This window comes from Hypomesus transpacificus, chromosome 13 (genome assembly GCF_021917145.1).
Source record: "Hypomesus transpacificus isolate Combined female chromosome 13, fHypTra1, whole genome shotgun sequence".
Taxonomy (NCBI): Eukaryota; Metazoa; Chordata; class Actinopteri; order Osmeriformes; family Osmeridae; genus Hypomesus; species Hypomesus transpacificus.
This window is the reverse complement of record NC_061072.1, coordinates 10,216,569-10,235,765: the sequence shown is the minus strand read 5'-3', so window position 1 is coordinate 10,235,765 and position 19,197 is coordinate 10,216,569. Positions and strand designations below refer to the sequence as shown.

At 47.7% G+C, this 19,197-nt stretch overlaps 1 protein-coding gene across 2 annotated transcripts in view; it reads left to right on the top strand.

Annotated features, from left to right (window-relative positions):
* The window catches only part of tanc2b (tetratricopeptide repeat, ankyrin repeat and coiled-coil containing 2b), a 69,888-nt gene that overhangs the window by 15,518 nt on the left and 35,173 nt on the right, over positions 1–19,197 (top strand). The window contains exons 3-5 of one of the 2 annotated variants that reach the window (XM_047031898.1): positions 5–104; positions 13,359–13,433; positions 14,861–15,040. In XM_047031898.1, coding sequence (XP_046887854.1) covers positions 38–104; positions 13,359–13,433; positions 14,861–15,040 — 322 coding nt within the window. In that variant the 5' untranslated portion in view covers positions 5–37. Of the gene's footprint in view, positions 1–4; positions 105–4,402; positions 4,581–13,358; positions 13,434–14,860; positions 15,041–19,197 lie in introns of those variants that run through there. The other variant, XM_047031899.1, reaches the window with a different exon arrangement.

The window sequence follows — 19,197 nt, the reverse complement described above, 5'->3', positions numbered from 1 at the left end:
ACAGAATTCTCCATAGCCCAGGCGATCTGCTGCAGCCATGTTTAGGAACAGCTTGAAGATGCTGCTCACAGGTGGCAAGGCCAACCGCAAGAACCGCAACAGTGGTAAGTCTACCTTCTGCCCCCAGTCACCAACAATATGACTCAGCCGTCTGTCAGAACACTGAGGGTCGCCCTGGAGGGCTCTCGTTCTAACCTGGTTCCACACCCTCACACCTCTCCACTATCTGCGGCATGATAGCCCACACAGACATAGAAATGACAGACAATGATTGGGGGCTAACAGCTCTTCACATGCGTTTTCATGGGCGTACGTGAAATTCTCTCTTCAAACCTCTGCTGTATTGTTCCATCAAAAGCCCTCACCCTTAAAAGCCCCACTGCCATCTTTGTTTCTATATGGCTGCCTCTGTCACTCTGCTCTGAAACGCTTTCATTGTCAAGGAGGGAAGGTGGCGATGTGGCTTCATCCTCGAGCACAGTACGGCTGAGTCCGGCTGCTGGGGATCCCAGCATGGAAGAGTGCAACAGCTCCTGTTTGAATGGGAGTGCCAACGCTACGTAACAAAAGCCCTCTTTAACAGTCTGCCTCGGCTCAGTCGTCAGTAGCGCGTGACAATACACCGAGCGAGGCGTCCTAGATATATGCAGATAAATGAGTCGTACAGGTGTCCTGCATCTCATTCACAGTTCAGATGTTAAACATGAATCATTGCGTAATATCTTGTATGGACAAACGAGAACTCTCTGTTTTATTGGGCTTGGCAGGAGGCAGAAAAGAGTGTTGAAAATGTGAGATGTGATTTGAAATTGTTTGGGAGGCCGTGTTTTAAAGGTGTTTTTGATCCTGTCTTTGAGTGTTTGGGATCCAAATGGTTATGAAGTTGGTATTGTCTAGCTGGGGACATAACTGTATTGTGACGTGAAACAGCATTATGTAACGCTCTCTGCTCTCCTGGGACTGGAGTGGTTTACCACAGAGGGCTTTAATTCCTCCTCACACAGATCCAGTCTGTTCTGTGTTTCACTGCAAGGCTCGACTGGAATTAAATGAGTTGTCGGGTCAAAATTCATCTCCATGAGATACTGTGGACTGTATGATTGTCTGTGTTTGCAAGTGTGCATGTGTTTAAGTGAACCTGTTTGTGTGTGTGTGTTTGTGTCTGTCTGTCTGTCTGTCTGTCTGTCTGTCTGTCTGTCTGTCTGTCTGTCTGTCTGTCTGTCTGTCTGTCTGTCTCTCTTTATGTCTGCTGCTGTCACTTTGTGGATTCCCAAGGATCTAGCGTCAACCTCACTACCACAGACAGGGGGCGCTGTGGGGCAGTAGTCCTCTGCACATTTCTTTGTAAATACATTTCTCAGTTCTAGCTTTAAAGGAAACTGTTCCTCCCTGGTCATTCCTTCCTGAATACCTCTGGTGTGTTTTTTCTTCCTTGATGTCAGAGGAAGATAAGATTAGATATCTTTTTATGCCAGAATGAGAAGATGTGCCTCCTGTGAAGTGAATCACAATAGCTCATCAAGCTATGCTGCCAGCTAGTTAGAGACGCATGATTGGAACTCTTGTTACTTTTGCCGCAAATGCACTGTTGCTTTTGATGCTTTTGCAATGAACTGATTCATTTTTTTTTTTTTTTTTTTTTAATTTAACCTTTATTTACACAGGCAAGATCACTTAGAACAAATTCTTATTTACAGTGATGACCTGTCAATTCAGGTCCGTTGAATGCTAAATATCTCAACTATCTGTGTTGTGGATAGTTGTTATTCAGTTGGGTTGATCACCATCAAATCACATAGAATTGGGGCCAAAGACACAGTTTTCAAGTGAGAAAGTGTTGGTTCTTGTGTATACTAACAGCAGACAAAGCAACGACGGTTGTGTTGAACAAGACTGAATGATCGGCGCCCTGCTGCCATGCTGTTCCCAGCCACACAATAGTAATCAGACCCCATTCAACATGTGTGTCTGAAATGATTGTTCACTTGTGAACACAGATGCACTGACACCCATCATTTGGGGTTCTCTCAACAAAAGGGTGAATGTCCCTCCAGCCGTGAGCATCAAGTTTTAGCGATCAGATCATATTTGAATCATCTCGTTAAGCTAATCAGATGTGACTTGTGCCAGAATAAGACAGAGGCGGGGGGGGGGGGGGGAGGGGCGCGCGGGGGGAGGGGAGGTTTGGACATTTATGGATGATTCATAACTTCAGGGTCCAGTCAGTCCGGTCTGGGGTTTGTCCTCTCTCTCCTCCCTATGTGGTGATGTGGGTCTGATGTAGCCTTGCAGCCTCACTGTGGCCATACATGTTTATGGACCAAATGTATCTGATTGATGGAAGCCGTTTGTCATGTTAGGGTTATGGTTTCAGAGATCAGTGCTGTGTGTGGTGTAGTAAGAGTCAAGACAGAGATCAGTGCTGTGTGTGGTGTAGTAAGAGTCAAGACAGAGATCAGTGCTGTGTGTGGTGTAGTAAGAGTCAAGACAGAGATCAGTGCTGTGTGTGGTGTAGCAGATTGATTGATAAGCTGCAGACTGAGATGGAACAGCTTAATGGGGGGAATGTCTGGCTGAACACTGAGCGACAGATTGGCCCCTCCTGCTCCACAGAATCGTCCCTTCCTCTCTGCATTAATGAACTCATTAAAAGTGAATGGAGGAATTGACTGTTTGTTTCTGGATGTTTGTTTTGGACATTTCTTCTGAACCCACAGGATTAATAACAAGTAATTGATCAACTTTCAGCAGAACTCAGAACCTTTGTGTGAACCTCTGAAACTTAATCTTGGAGGATTCACAATCCATATTTTAGATTGTGTACATTTTCCAATACAAGATAAAAGATGCCCTTTAGCAAAGAGCTTAAGCCATGATTTTATCTGTTGCAGAATGGTTTCAGAGCCCTAGTTTAGTTTCGGCTTGCAAGACATCTTGTCTTGCCCTGGCAGGTCAGTATTTCTACCAGTATTACAGTAATCCTACCTCCCTTCAGTCTCTAGAGGCTATATAAAGCACATAACCTATCTTCCTGTAAACACTCTCCCTGTGTTGTGACTTCACTGTTTGACCTTAACATTTGTCGTTCAACACTATAAAGCACAGGAAAAGAAGCCAGAACTGTTTTGGAACAAGGGTCCAGAATAATATTCCTGTGTCTAAGGTTAGGGCATTGGGGTGCTCCGAGCTTATGACCTCATCAGTCGTCACTTGTGACCTAATCACCGGGCAACCATGGCAACTTTATGCTTGTGGGAAGCAGAAGCCCTTAAAGGTCAAAGACAATTTGGAGTGACTAAGAGGAGCTGTGACCCAGGTGCATTATGGGAGCTCTCCCTGTCTCCAGGGGGGTTCCTGGTTCATTCATGGGCCTCCTGCTCAGATCCAGGCCCTGGCTGAATCCTGCTCTTTCACCTCCACAAACCCTCGCCAGTCAGGGTGTAGACCGCAACACAAATGGACAAATGTGCTTTGTGTTGGAGCTCATTCAGTACACTCGGTAATGTTTTTGATATTGATCTTAAAATATATTTCTATTGCTATTATTATTTATATAAAAATTGATATTTTATTGATGTTAAAATATAAATGTGATATTTTATTGATATTAAAATACGTTTCATTACTTAAGGATCACATGCAGTACCTTAAAAGCAAAATACAGCCTGTGATATGAGAGTATAATCCCAGAAGAATGTACTGTAGTCCATACATAGGGTGTTCTGAAACTATAGATCCATTACGTAAGAACATACTCACACACACACACACACTCACACCATAGGCAGTGTTTGACAGTTCAGCATGGGGGTGCAGAGCTGCAGGCTAAAAATAAAGCTCCTTGAGATCAGGTCTGTTGTAACAGGACGGTAACCCACCACACATTTCCTGCAACTGACTGATAATCAGGTACAAACATTTGCTTTTAGTTGTAGTTTTCAGCTGTAGTTTTCATTAAGTGGGGATTCACATAGATATAGTCTACGCTTATATATTTCAGTAAACTAGCACTATTGGCACATTGGAAACAAACATTTGTCAACGATATTATATTCGTGCATTTATATTAATGGCACTGTTCTAATTAGCTGTAACCTTTGACACTCACACACTCATCCTGCACTCTTTATCAAGAAGAGAACATTTGGAAAGGGCACAGCATTTCAAGAATGTTAGCTCGTAAAGGGTTAAGTCATTTTGCCCTGGCTGAAAGAGAGAGAGAGAGGATGAGAGGGAGTTATTGCTGCTAGCGAGAGCACAAGAGGCGGAGGGAGAGTGTCTGTCTGCCGTGGGAGGGTGTGTGCATGCGCGTGTGCGCGCCTCAGTGACAGCGTGTGTGTGTGCAATCACACATGGTGCCGCTCACTGTGTGTAGAGCTTTCTGTCTGCCCGGGCCACACGTTGTCTCCCTCTCTCTCTCTCTCCCTCGCTTCTCTCCCTCTCTTCTATCTTCCTCTTCACCTCCTCAACATCATTTCTCCTTCTGTTTTCCCCTTTGTCCTTGTCTTTTGTTTGGGATGTTCCTGGGATGTTCCTTGGTGCGGGATTTCCATTGCCTGGCAAACTGAGACATTGAAAAGGTGAGCTGAATGGTTTTATATCTGGAGTCCTGAATGGGTCTTGAATGGAGAAGGCAGGAGGTAATTGGTTTTCATAGAGATTCAGGTTTGAAGATTTCTCTTTAGTACCTAATCCTGTAATTGAAGCTGCCAATCAGTGTGTATAGGTGCCCTGCTGAATTTTCAAGGGTAAAGAACAGTATCTGTAGCATGTGTGTCAGAGTTCCAGTGACCACTTCCAGTTTCAGCAAGTGTCAGATTCTGTCAGTTAGATTGGAGCTTTGGCGCCCGCTTGACCCAGGTGGAGCTTTCACATCAGTCACTGCATCACACCACACCCTGGCAGAGAGTGTTAGAGAGAGCGTGTGTGTGTGTGTGTGTGTTTTTATGGTTAACGTGCTGGTTTTCTGTCCTTTGGTTATGAATGACAATACAAAGTGCCCCCTGTTCTCTGTAAGAATTTGGGTGAGATTAATATTTAGTGTAACATCACAGCAACATCTCCCCTCGTCTCTTGCTCTCCCTCTCTGTAATAATCTCTCTCTCTCTCTTTCTGTCTCTCTCTATCACACATGTATCATGTCTTTCTCTTTCTATCACCCACATACTCAGCTAACCCTGGGATGAGGAGAGCAGGAGAGTCAAATGGAAGGGGGGCTAATGAGGGTCCTCAAAATTTCATATATTCCTCCCCTCTTCCTTCTCTTCTCAAGTCCCACAGTCTCCCACTCCGTCCTCCTTTTGTCTTCCCCTCCTTCTAAAACATCCCTTTCTCACCCCAGCTGCACCCATCCTCCCCCTCTCTCTCTCTCTCTGCTCGGCTCTGCTCTCATCATGCTTGTCTCCCACTCGCTCGCTTTTTCCTCTCTCTCGCCCATCTGCCTGAGAGTCTCTCTCTTTCTTTCACCTCTCTTATCTCCTCTGCGTCCATGTCCCCTCGGGTTCTGTGCTCTTTTCGATTGGCTGATCGCCTCTGGACATTCCCTTACACTCCTCTGACGGGGAGAGGCTTCCTGGATGGTGTTTTACTGTCAGCCGTATAAACGAATAATGTTAAAGTGAACGCCATTCGCAGTCATTACATTTGGTTAGATGACTTCAATTTATATTTCCAATGATTCCTTTTCACTGGTGTGTGTAGTGTGTGTGGTGTGTCTAGTGTGTGTAGTGTGTGTGTGGGTGTGCCCGTGTGTGTGCCCCCTACCCCCGCCCCCAGACACTCCTCCAGACAAGCCACTCTCCACCAAACCCTGTCTGTCTGCCTGCTCCCACCATACCCCCCCCCCCCCCCATCCTTCCCACAGCAGTAGCTCCTGCTGACTCGCTGACTCGTATGAAGGTGCTGGTCTGTCAAGTCGGGGGACAATGTTGATCTTCCCAGACAGGTTGGATGTAGTTCCCCACTCCACACGCACTCTGCATGGTGTGTGTGTGAGCGCATCCACAGCCCCAGACACCCTGTCTGCATTGACATAACCCTCAGAAGAGGTGCACGGGGGCTAGACGGACCTGTCTGGAGACCGCCCCCTCATTCAGCCTATCACACAGATTAAGAGCGTTAGGAGGGCTCCGTATGTCCTGCCCTTGTCCTTGGTCCTCTTGCTGAAACAGGGTGAAGGGTACAGTCAGTTCTGACATCGATAGTCATGTCAGGTAGGATGAATGGTTGTAAAATAATAATGGTTATCCGAGTTAACAAACAGCCATCAACTCACTTAAATGACTGGGTCTGCTGTCTCTTGTACAGTGAAGTCGTATCTCCTACTCTTTTTATATTTGATGGTTTTTCATTATTCAAGCCTGCTTGTTCAATGTTGGCCTGCAATGGAGAGGCTGTGTGTGGATGTGTGTGTGTGTGTCTGTAGTGTTTTGTAAGGACAGAGTGAGTGATTGCATTGCTCTGGGCAAGCAGAGGAATAAGCCTGTGTGGGGAAGAGGGCACAGTAGTAAGGACACTCTTCTTCTCTACCTCCCTCTGTTCTTCCTCTTTTCCTATCTCTCCCTTTATCTCTCTAACCCTTTGATCTCGCGTTCTGTCCAATTTTCACTCATTTTCTCTGTTCTTTTCTCTCTCCCTCTTTCCCTCTCTCTCTCTCTCTCTCTCTCTCTCTCTCTCTCTCTCTCTCTCTCTCTCTCTCTCTCTCTCTCTCTCTCTCTCTCTCTAGCCCTCCCTCTCTCTCTAGCCCTCCCTCTCTCTGTCCCCCTATGTCTCCTCTCCCTCCTCTCCCCTCCTCTCCCCTCCTTTCCCCTCCTATCCCCTCCTCTCCCCTCTGCACTAATGACTGCCCCCTGCTGTTTCAGACCTGTGCTCTCAGTTTAGATTAAAGGAGTACTTTATGACAACATAGCATGTCTATCTACTGGCCTTTTTGTTTTTGTGGTGCATTAAAGTCAATTAGTTTGTTCAGCCTTCTTGCACCATGGCACTGAGTGTATTGAATTTAATGGGTGGATATAATATAGTCACGTTGTTATCTGAGGGATGGGCAGTATAGCTTAGTGGTAGAGTGAGTATCTGGCTGCACATCTAGATTTTGCAGTTCATGCCCCCCTCAGTCGCATTGGATAAAGGCGTCTGGTAGATGAATACACAACATCATTATTTGTCAGACAAGCTCCAGTGTGAGTCCTCTGGTGTCCCTGCTTGGGGCCGACAGGCAGCAGGGCCCTCGATAGAGGACAAGCCCTCTCACTGCAGTCTGGAGAGAAGGGACAGAGACAGAGGACAAGTCCTCTCACTGCAGTCTGGAGAGAAGGGACAGAGACAGAGGACAAGCCCTCTCACTGCAGTCTGGAGAGAAGGGACAGAGACAGAGGACAAGTCCTCTCACTGCAGTCTGGAGAGAAGGGACAGAGACAGAGGACAAGCCCTCTCACTGCAGTCTGGAGAGAAGGGACAGAGACAGAGGACAAGTCCTCTCACTGCAGTCTGGAGAGAAGGGACAGAGACAGAGGACAAGCCCTCTCACTGCAGTCTGGAGAGAAGGGACAGAGACAGAGGACAAGTCCTCTCATTGCAGTCTGGAGAGAAGGGACAGAGACAGAGGACAAGTCCTCTCACTGCAGTCTGGAGAGAAGGGACAGAGACAATCCAATATCTTGTGTTAATATTGTCACTGTCGTTCTGGAGAGAGGAAACCAACCCGAGTGAGGCTGGAGGCAGCTCTCTCTCTCTCTCCCTCCCTCTCTCTCTCTCTCTCTCTCTGTCTCTTTCTCTCTGTCTCTCACACCTCTCCCATAGTCTTCTCCTGGGTGCGTGTCTGCTCCTTAGACTCCATTTCATATTCGATGCACTTTATTTATAGCTGCTTGTTTTTAGACTTGTTTGTCTATGTGATGTAACACCCCTCCCCTCCTCCTCCGCCTCCTCCTCCGTAGTCTGACTGCTGCTCTATCCATCCATATCTCCCCCTCTCTCTCTAGCCATCCTTTTCTCCATCCATCCCTCACTCGCTGTGGCGAAGCCCACCCACTCAAAACTGCGACAGAGCTTTTCTTAGCTGTGCGCGCCAATTTAGTATGTCCTTCTTTCTTTCTCTCTCTCCCCCCCTCTCTCTCTCTCTCGCACAATCTCTCTCTCTCTCTCTCTCTCTCTCTCTCTCTCTCTCTCGCACAATCTCTCTCTCCTTTTGCTCTTTCCTTTTGCTCTCTCTTCCTCCCTCTCTTCGCTCTCCATCACTCAATATATCTCTCTCTCTCATTATCTCCCCCCCTAGACTCTCTACTTCCTGTTCCACTAACACCTCCGTCCAGGACACTGTCGAGTGGCGGGGCTCGCGGCCAGCGCCTGACGCACTCTTCCTGTCACACATGCGTCAGTGGCCCTGGCCCTGTGCCACTGTGCCCACTGTCTCACGGATAAAACAGCACATCACACTCAGTGGGAAGGCACTGCTGTAGCCACTCAGCACTTACCTCAGATGTTAGGCTCTTGCCCTGCTGAGGTGCATAAAGAACTAGATTAACATGATTACGACTCATATTTAAGCTTCAGGGACAATATATGCATTTGATCAGCTTCATTTATTGAATATGAATGAATACATTGCATCAAGCTTAGTGAAGTGTTTTCTAACATTTTAGGTATGTTTGTTAAACCTATACTTTTTCAAGCATACCACCTTTACCATACCACCAAGCTTATGTCTGTTAACCTCAGTAAATGTAGTCCAAGTCGAACTTCCGAGGCCTGAAGACATGTGCAGACAAGCAGAACATACATTAGGATTACAATAGCCGGCAGTCTCTTGTATATTCAGTAGAATAAAGCACATGGTTGCTCTGCTGGCTGTACAGCTGCCATGTTGGCTTCTTTATTACTCTGCTCTTTCATATATTGGAATGTGCCTTAAATCAGTTTGCCAAGGGGACCTAAAACACATTTTAAAAATCTTATTTTTTACAAAACAATTTCACTGTGTCATTGTTTCCTTTCAGGGGATCTTGGCCTCCACAGATAAAACACAGCTGCAGTATTGTGCTGCTAGGACAGCCACACACTTCTGGATTATGATGCTGGACATGTCCTCTGTCTCTCACCTGCATGATGCTGGACATGTCCTCTCTCTCTCACCTGCATGATGCTGGACATGTCCTCTGTCTCTCACCTGCATGATGCTGGACATGTCCTCTCTCTCTCACCTGCATGATGCTGGACATGTCCTCTCCCCTCACCTGCATGATGCTGGACATGTCCTCTCTCTCTCACCTGCATGATGCTGGACATGTCCTCTGTCTCTCACCTGCATGATGCTGGACATGTCCTCTCTCTCTCACCTGCATGATGCTGGACATGTCCTCTGTCTCTCACCTGCATGATGCTGGACATGTCCTCTCTCTCTCACCTGCATGATGCTGGACATGTCCTCTGTCTCTCACCTGCATGATGCCGGACATGTCTTCTCTCTCTCACCTGCATGATGCTGGACATGTCCTCTGTCTCTCACCTGCATGATGCTGGACATGTCCTCTCCCCTCACCTGCATGATGCTGGACATGTCCTCTCTCTCTCACCTGCAAGATGCTGGACATGTCCTCTGTCTCTCACCTGCAAGATGCTGGACATGTCCTCTGTCTCTCACCTGCAAGATGCTGGACATGTCCTCTCTCCCCTCACCTGCATGATGCTGGACATGTCCTCTCTCTCTCACCTGCATGATGCTGGACATGTCCTCTCTCTCTCACCTGCATGATGCTGGACATGTCCTCTCCCCTCACCTGCAAGATGCTGGACATGTCCTCTGTCTCTCACCTGCATGATGCTGGACATGTCCTCTGTCTCTCACCTGCATGATGCTGGACATGTCCTCTCCCCTCACCTGCATGATGCTGGACATGTCCTCTCTCTCTCACCTGCATGATGCTGGACATGTCCTCTGTCTCTCACCTGCATGATGCTGGACATGTCCTCTCCCCTCACCTGCATGATGCTGGACATGTCCTCTGTCTCTCACCTGCATGATGATGCTCCATCCTTCCTCTGGGATCCAGGACGTATCCAAAGCCCTGCTTGCAATCTAATCCTAACTGGCAATGTCAGGCCCTTCATCAAGGTAACATTGCACAAGAGCTGACAGAATTGCCTTTGGTCTGTCAGGCTAGCTAATACAGCTGTGACAAATGACTCTGATAGCAGGCTCTTCTCAGCTCCCCCGCACTGTCTGAGTTAGAGTACGAGGTTATTCCCCGCTGTCCCTAAGGCAATTTTTTTTTGCCTTGTCAAGACACTGCTGACCTCCATTTTTGGCACTGTGTTGTGATTTTAATGGGGTTTTCTTCCGCACTACTGTTCCGTGCCCTGTTAGGAGTCCAAGTGTTGTGTGTGTGTGTGTCCTGGACAAACATGTGTGACATGGCTAGCATGACGGCGTGACAGGTGTCATCTCTGGTAATAATGAAAGTGCCAGTCCAGGCAGAGCTGTTCATCTCAGTTTACAGCTGATGTTGGAGGTCAGGTCCCTACACAGGTGGGGCACAAGGCAAATTGTTAAAGCCCACCTGTTTGTGAACTTGTCAATGACTTTTGTGTTGTTTCCATCACTTCCCATGCTCTGTGTAGTTCCGGTGCTGGTTGGAGGAGGTTGACTTACTAAGGTTCTGGTTGGCTGGTGGTAGACCAGATTTGTGTGGACTCTGTTCTGACCTGGTACTGGTTTCCTGCTGTAGGTGCACTAATGAGATTAAAATCTGTACCAATATGCCCTCCAAAATGTCTGGTTAGTGATCTAGTTCGTTCTCTGCCTATGTAGCTATGTGTGTGTCTGTGTGCTTGCACATCGCGTTAGAAGTGATTGATGCAAATGAAGATGTCTGCCAACACTTGACTGAGCAGGTGTCTGCTTTGATATTGCCTGTGTGCCTGTGTGGTGATTCATTAAGAGAGCTTCACTTCCTGGTAAAGATCAGCATGTTCACCTGGGTTTCAAATAGAGTTCACATACAACCATCCCACACACACGCACACACGCGCGCACACACATAAATGTCAAAACACTCAGACACTTCAATGTCTGCTCTTGTCTTTGACCAAATCCTCTGCTCTTTCTAAAAGTACCACACTTAACGGGATCAAATCACCAAGATCATCTCCACTGCAATACATTACAGAGGACAATGAAGGACCAGAACAGTCTCTCAAGCTGTGGTGATACAGTGTTAGTCAGAGGCGGACTAGGTAAAGAGAAGAGAAAGGGCACATTGTTGTCCCTTGACTCTTAAGGGACTCCTTGTGACAGATCAGAGTGACAGCACCACAGTGTGGGCATAATGGAAGTCCTTATAGAATTGTATAGGTGACCCTGTGGAGACTGTGCCTTCTGTATCCTCTGTGATTGTGTGTTCCCTTAGTGAGTGTGTGTACCTTAGTGTGTGTGTTCCCTTAGTGAGTGTGTGTGCCTCAGTGTGTGTGTTCCTTTAGTGAGTGTGTGTGCCTCAGTGCGTCCCAAGGGCCTCTAGGGCTACTATCCAGAAACAAGAAGCTGGTAGACATGAACAAATGCCTGAGGATGTCTCTCTTTGCCAGCGGTGACCTAACACAAAGTCCATCCTTAAAGGACCTTTCAGATGCCTGTAAAGGAACGGGCCCTCTAATGATGTCTCAGGGAGAACCAGTGCCCCAGGGCCCCAGGGCCCCAGCGGACATCAACACCCCACAGCGCTCTAATGACTCTGGCGTTCTCTGTGACATTTGAACCTTTCAGAGGTGGACTCTGGGTAGAAGGGGAGGGGGTGGTCTTTGTTCCAGACTTCTCCAGGAGATGTAGTTCTAGACACCTCTTGGGTGAGTCACAACTCAGGGCTATATAGCTCCGGGGGTTTGTGTCTTTGAAAGGCAGCCGCTATAGTATAAGTCAATTATTTCCTTTTTTCTTGATCTACATTCCAAATGGGACTGGACCCTCAACTGTCATTAACTTTGTATGACTGTATGCTAGAGTTAGTTTGTTAGTTAGTTTTTACAGTAAATTATAATTGGAGAGAGCTTTAACGACATGTTGCCTTCTCTTTTAATATTGTACAATTATGAAGTCTTAAGTGGTACATGTTATTTTGTTATGTTTTTTTTTTTTTTTTACAGTGCCGATTGGAGCAGTGGAGAGTTAGTGTGTCCCGTGTGTCTCTAGCGTCTAAAATGAGAATGTCTGTCTGGCCTGGTCCCTTCCTCATGTTCCAGCTCACTGGCTATTGATCTCTGTGGCAGCAATGTCCACCCTGATCACATGACTGCTCACCATGCAAACAGCCAGACTTGTTTGTTTCAGTCCGCAGACCTTCATAGGCACTGTGGATTTGCTGGATATTTACGAAATGAAATGTAACACTCCTGCTGCGATGCGGACATGAGTGTGCTGTATAGATAGCCTGCTGGGTGCTGTACCAGAGGTGTCCCTGCAGCGGCTGGGATTGGCTGTGGGCTCCGTTGCTGGACTGTCTGATTAACTAGCCAATGAGTGTCAATCTCTGTGCCTGTTCCGGGTCTCACGCACTCACACCCTGAAGCTAATGCTATTTGTTAATCGACTGGCTTAATATGTCCACCCGCTACCCAATCTAGTCCTTGACTGCTGCATACCAGGAGAGAGAGATATGTTCTAAAGAGTCATTTTTGTGTGAGTGTTCTGTGTGCACTGGCTCCTCTGCTGTCATTTAAAAAAATTATACAACTTTGTATGCTTTGTACTATGGCGAGCATGCAAATCTGTGGCAGATGATCACCTTCTTTTTTTTTTTTTTTACGGCTGCTTGGTTTAAAAATGGCTGGCTTTGCTTAATTTAAATGGGGGTTTATGATCTGGGAATAAATTGCGATAAGCCCTTGTGTTAGCATCCAACATTATTGTGGCTCCAGCTCAACTTTGTCAAACAGGCGCCTGTAGAGGCTAAGCACTGCTGACACATCGACCCTCTGCTCCATCCACTGGAGCTAATTCAGCCTGCTCAGTCCCCTGGGCCTCATTGATCCTTAGATCATTAGCCCCGTGTACATCCATCAGCAGACCTAATGCCTACAGGACCAGTCCTCAGTCCCTCACACACGCTCCGTTCTTTCAATAGTCAAAAACGGCCTTTTCACCATGGGCAGGAGAAAAAAGTGGATTTTGCCCGTGGGGTCACACTTTGCCACCTTGAGGGGCCAGCTGTCCCAGCGGAGGAGGGGGGTGGATGGGCTGTGTGTGGGCAGTCTCCTGGGGCTCCTCAGGTCCCGGTGGCGGCGGATGGAGGAGGAGATGGCCCTGGTGATCGAGCACCACCGACACCGCCGCACTCACTCTCTCTCCTCTTTCTGCTCCTCCTCTGCAGATGGTGGCAGTGAGGACCTGGCCGGCCCCTGCTCGCCCGGTCTAGACCATCCCTACCTCAGCTACGCTGGGCAAGGTAAGCAGCCACCACTCAACACCTGGCTCTCTTTCTTCACCTCCATATCACATAACTCTGTTCTCCCCTGCTCCTTCATCTACTTGCCCTTCCTCTGTCCTTCCCAATAACTAAACTCATTGCTCTGAAAAGTTCTATGAAATATTAATTATTTTCTGCCAGTAGTGGTTGTCTTACTTTCATCTTTTGAACTGTGCTGTAAGTACCCTGGAGGGTTTGTATTTTATATTGGTATTGTTGGAGGTTAGAGTTAGATTTATTCTTCTTCTGTGGCCGTGTATGTAAATCTAAGTTGTGAAATATTATTCATACCATTGTGATTTACCCTTCCCTTCGATCCTTCCCTTCGACCCAAGGTAGACAGTGTGTTTGAGCCCATCTGAGCTGAGTGGGTGTTGGTTTGTGTGTTTGAAGGCATAAAGAGGCTCTTACCCTTTAAGGGCTTGTCTGTTTCGACATGGAGCTCCACCATACTGTCCTTTCCTTATTGTGTTTGGGCATTTGGAGAGCTAAGCCCATCACCACTGAAGTCTCCCCTCCCTCCCTCCCTCCCTCCCTCCCTCCCTCCCTCCCTCCCTCCCTCCCTCCCTCCCTCCCTCCCTCCCTCCCTCGACCCTTGGTTCACACCAAACTCCTCTTGCGGCTCCCAGACAATTATGCAGAGCTGTTGGTTGAGGAGTGCAAATTCACCGTCAAAATCTCCTGAAGGCGTTGGGTTTCACAGCTCTGATACAGACAGGACAAGTGTCTTCGCACACAGAGACCTAGCTGTCAGTGATGACTGTGTGGATGAGTTGATTGTTGTTCCTGAGTGTTGCAGGGTAAAAGTGTTAGCTTGCCCGGGAATGTGGCTGGAGAAGAACGTAGGAAATAAACAAAATCGTTGGCTACTGCAGGAGGGAGTAAGGGTTTTCCTCACTGGTTGCTGTGCTCCTTCAGGGACTGCTGCTTGTTATTGCTGACCAATAGCAACTATTGTTCTTCCACAGCCAGTAGGTCAGTACTGTAAAGAGTGCATGCTGCCTCCAGGCCCTCTATCTACTAGGTCAGCCTATGATGGCCACAGTCAATACCTCCACATCACACCCCTCCCCTCTCTCCTGCTTCTCCAACCCGACATCATCACACCCCTCCCCTCTTTCCTGCTTCTCCAACCCGACATCATCACACTGATATCCAGGGAGGAAAAGCGTACAGTGTTAAATTGGGAGGGCATGGGTTCAGGAAAGTGAACTTTGAGGAATGGAGTACAGGAAGAAAAAAAGCTTAAAGTATGTTGCATTGAAACATAATTCATGTTGAAAGCAGGATTCCTGCAGGGCACCATGTGTGTGGGGGGGTATCATGGTGTGTTCAGGACCCTGCCCTTTTCTCGGTGCCAGACTGGAGTAACCAAGGCCCCCGCTGTGTGTCCTCCCACCCTGCAGGTGGCAGTGTAGACAGCGACTGTGCCTTCAAGGGAGACTACAGCGTTCCCCCGCTCTCCATCACGGAGGGCATGCAGCACATCCGCATCATGGAGGGCGTGTCGCGCTCCCTGCCCTCCTCCCCTCTGCTCACTCACCAGGCCATCAGCATCCGCCTGCAGCATCCCAGCAAGCGCACAGGTAACCCCGGGCATCCCAGCATCCACTCTGCAGAGCTCCACCGAAGACGGCACAGGCAGGCTATGTGCCATTGCTTTTGAAACAATGTGTGATGACGTTAAGTGACAAATTCAATAATGAACTGTAATAACATTAGCTGGGAATAGGTTGGAATTAGGTAGATTCGATTTCCCTGTCATGAAATGTAAAATCAACAGGCTGTAGGCTGCATCAGAGTTCATCTAAATGTCTGGGCTGAGGTTCACTTTGATTACAAACCAATCGACCACCACGAGTTACACTTTCAAAGACCCTTTGGCGGACTGTTTGCCTCCCTCTACCCCTGCTACAGAGCAGTCTGTTCTGCTCCCTCACTGCCTCCCCTGCACCACCTCCAGCTCGGTTCTGACAGAGTGGAGGAAGTAGCTTCCCCCAGTAACCTGCACTTCCCGCAGTAACAGCTTTACAATTGTATTGTCACGCGTTGTAAGCAAGGCCTCCTTTCACAGAGCACAGGATGCTGCACATGCATGCCAGTTAGTCACTGGAGGATTACCAAGGTGACAGGGAGGGGAGCCTGGAATGCTGGATATGAGCTGTGCTCGTCTGTCTGTCCAGCACATATCTGTCTTAACCACCAATCACGTCCTCCCACAGTCATCTGCAACACTGGGAAGGTGAGGGAAATAACCAAACATGTTGTCCACCAGCCAATGTAGAGGGTGGATGAAAATGTCAATCTATTGTGTGGAATAAGCAATGATATGAGCCTAGATCCAACTGAGAGGCCAAACAATGTTGGACATAACAAGGAGGAGTGGAGACCAGGCTGTGAGTCCAACAAGCCGATGATAAACAAAGCTAAATTGATGTCAGCTAGGAAGAGCCGGAGAGGTGGACACATGGTCAGAATGCCAGTTGTTTCTCAAAAAGCTATCAAATAAACAAGCTGAAATGCTGGATAGGACATGGACATCTGTTTATGTTCAGTGTGACTCATTCCCTGGTGATTATAAGTCACTTGCTACCAAAGAAATATGAGCAAAGAAGAACCCCCATGGCAGGCCAGTGACTGGTGGAGTTTATCAGTCTCTTCTCCGATGCCAACTTACATCCACACTTGGCAGTTGTTTTGCTTGATCGCATTCATTTCTATGCTCGAATTTTTTAATAGACTGTATAGGCACCATGCAGGGACAATGCCCTTTCTACACAGTCAGGCTGAATGGGTATTACCACTAGGGTGCCCTAGCTGCTTGATTAACATTCACATCATTAACCCTTCTCTCAGTTCTGCTTGATAGTTTGTAGATCACAGAAGGATTTATTTTCTCCCCACGTCGTATTCTTACCGCTATTCGAGTGAAGAGTCCCTGTCACATGCCTGGGGGCAGGCTGTTGCTGGAGCGGGCTTTGTTCGGGCGACAAGGCCCAGTTAAGACATGGCTCTGGGAAAGGTTCCTGAAAAGGAGACTACTATAGCGAGCCAATCTTCTTTTCCCGGCAAATCGTTCTGTCTCCTCCACTGTTCTGGACGTCCTCCATTGTGGAGAGAACATGTTTACTCCCCTCTCTATCCTTCCTCCTTTCTTTGTTCACTGCAGTATATTCAGCCTCATTTACTATCTACACCCTCATCTGTGTTATAGTGAATTCTGGGAACTTGGTGTGGGTGTTGTGGGTGTTATCTTGATACATCAAGTAGTAAAGTCAAATGGCTGAGCGGTTAGGGACTTAGACTATTAATCCGAAAGTTGCTGGGTCCATTCCCTGCCGTGCAAAATGACGTTGTGTCCTTGGACAAGGCACTTCACCCTACTTGCCTCGGGGGGGGAATGTCCCTGTACTTACTGTAAGTTGCTCTGGACAAGAACATCTACTAAATGACTAAATGTACATGACGATGGTAGAAAAGAGTTGTGTTGTTGTTTTGACCTAGATGGGGCAGCATTGTGTCGCCGCTACACTTAGCTTCAAGATGAAGTCTCCCGGTGTGCTTTGTACTTATTATTGTGCTTTTGAAGTCATTGAGTCCCTTTCAGAAACTTACAGTGAGAGTTGCGGCTTGTGCTTTTTGGCCAGCAGGTGTCTCTATTAGAGTCACTGAAGTGTACATTAAGGTACTTACCTTATCAAATTTGATGACACCAAGGGGATTATTATTGAAAGATGAATCACTCATCTAAAACTTAAAATCTGTTTTTCTTCCAGTTTGTATAAATAAGTGGTTCTTCAAAACTAAAGTGAAAGCCTAAACTGGTCCGCAATGGTTCCTGCACAAAGAATAAAAAAGAATACCTGTAACAGGTCACGACTGAGTGCAGTGCAATTGTGGAGTTAGCATTGTCATGATCTACATGCTGTCTGCAGACGTCAATATAACTACCCAGGAGTCTAAGTGCAAGTGATATCCAGTCCTAAAAGCTCAGCGGTATCACTATCATCAACATCTTCGCCACCATCATCATAATCAACACCATCTCCAGCAGGGGGCTGGCTGTGTGTGAGGGTCTTGGCAGGGGAGGGTTTGTACGAGTTGTTCTTCAAAATAAATACAGAACTTTCACTCTTTGAAATAAATGGAGGAATTCATTTTAATACAAGCTGTTTTCATTATTTATGTGAGATAAAGAAAAATGAAAGCGAGTGTGCTGAAAGGGGGGGGGGGGGTCCTTCCCTGGTTAATTATCCGACCTCTCCATAATCCTTTTGCTCGGCGTGTGGTGTGTGTGTGTGTTTGTGTCGGTGTGTGTCAGTGAAAGATGAGGCCTTGAGGGGTTATGTTGGGTTACTGTAGTAAAACTATGAAGAGGTATAGGATACCAATGGTTCTATGATGCGAGTGAAATCATATCTCATATTACCATCTGGGGTATCAATATATTGCACCTGGAGCAAATACTGGCATAACATACTGTTCAAACCTACTGTCTAGTCTGGACTTCTATTCATCTCGACATCTTTAATGACATCACTATCTACATCTATCCCTCTCTAGGTCTGTACTGATATCCATCTATTATGTCGGCATGGGTCTGTAAGACACATCTTACAATTGTAGCCTACGCAATACCTACTGGGAGAAGCTATGTCCTTATAATGGAAACTACAGTTGATCTCTATCAGTCAGATTCACCGAAAGCTCAGCCTAGATGTCGTACTGTGTGCCAAACTGGGCATCGTCTCAAGCACCCCAGTCTTCTCACCCTTTAATGAATTCAGCCCAGCGGTCGTCGTCACACCGCGTCGCTGTGCCAAGTGTTTACAGTGTGGCTCCCGAGGCCAAAGCTGGGGCTCCTCCCCTCCAAGGTCAGTGGAGCAGGTCTGCGGGCCTCGCCCTCCTCAGACTCCCTCTGTCGTCCAGTCACACCCTCCGTCCTCTGGAGAGGTGGGCAGACCTCCTCCGCCGTCATCTCTTACACCTTCCGTTCTGTAAACTCATCCTGAAACCTCTTCCACCCTTCCCATACCTTCCCCACACTCCAGCCTCCGCAGACGTCCCCCCACCTCACCCGTCGACCCCACGTTTCCTCAGCCGTCCCCCCCGTCCCCCACCCCCCACCCGTCCAGCCTCTCCAGAACACATCGAACTGCCTTTACCCCTCCTCAGATCCCCGCCACAGACCTCAGGAAACGTGTCTGGGCTTATTCAACCCCCGCGGCTCTGATAGAATGAAAGCTTTAGGAAAGCGCTGACCTTTTTAGGAAATCAATGACTTTCTGATTTAATCCCTTTGGCCTGCGTGAAGGCTCCTAGGGGGTCCCATCTGCTCGGGCCGACCTGTGAAATGGATTGGAGAGCCTGGCTGAGGGGGGCGGGGGGCCTTCCCTCTTGAGCCTGCCCCACCTTCCCCACCTCTAAGGAAATGCCATGCCTTTGTGGACAGAATCATCGTCATCGAAGGCTGTTGCAGCTCTCCGATGCTGCAAATACCATCTGGATTCATACGTTTCCTACAGCCTGTACCGACTTCTGGCAGGTGCCATTGATGCCATGACGACTCCTGTTGTGCAGACTACTGTTGAATCGATATGCATGCCCTCGATGATACTGTACGATCAAGCTTGACTGTTATACAGTGTGAGATTCACTGGAGGCCTGACACGACATCACTGATTGCCTATTGGTTTCTCCCTAAGCACCATTATGTGGTCTTACTGTAAACATGTCAGGCCCA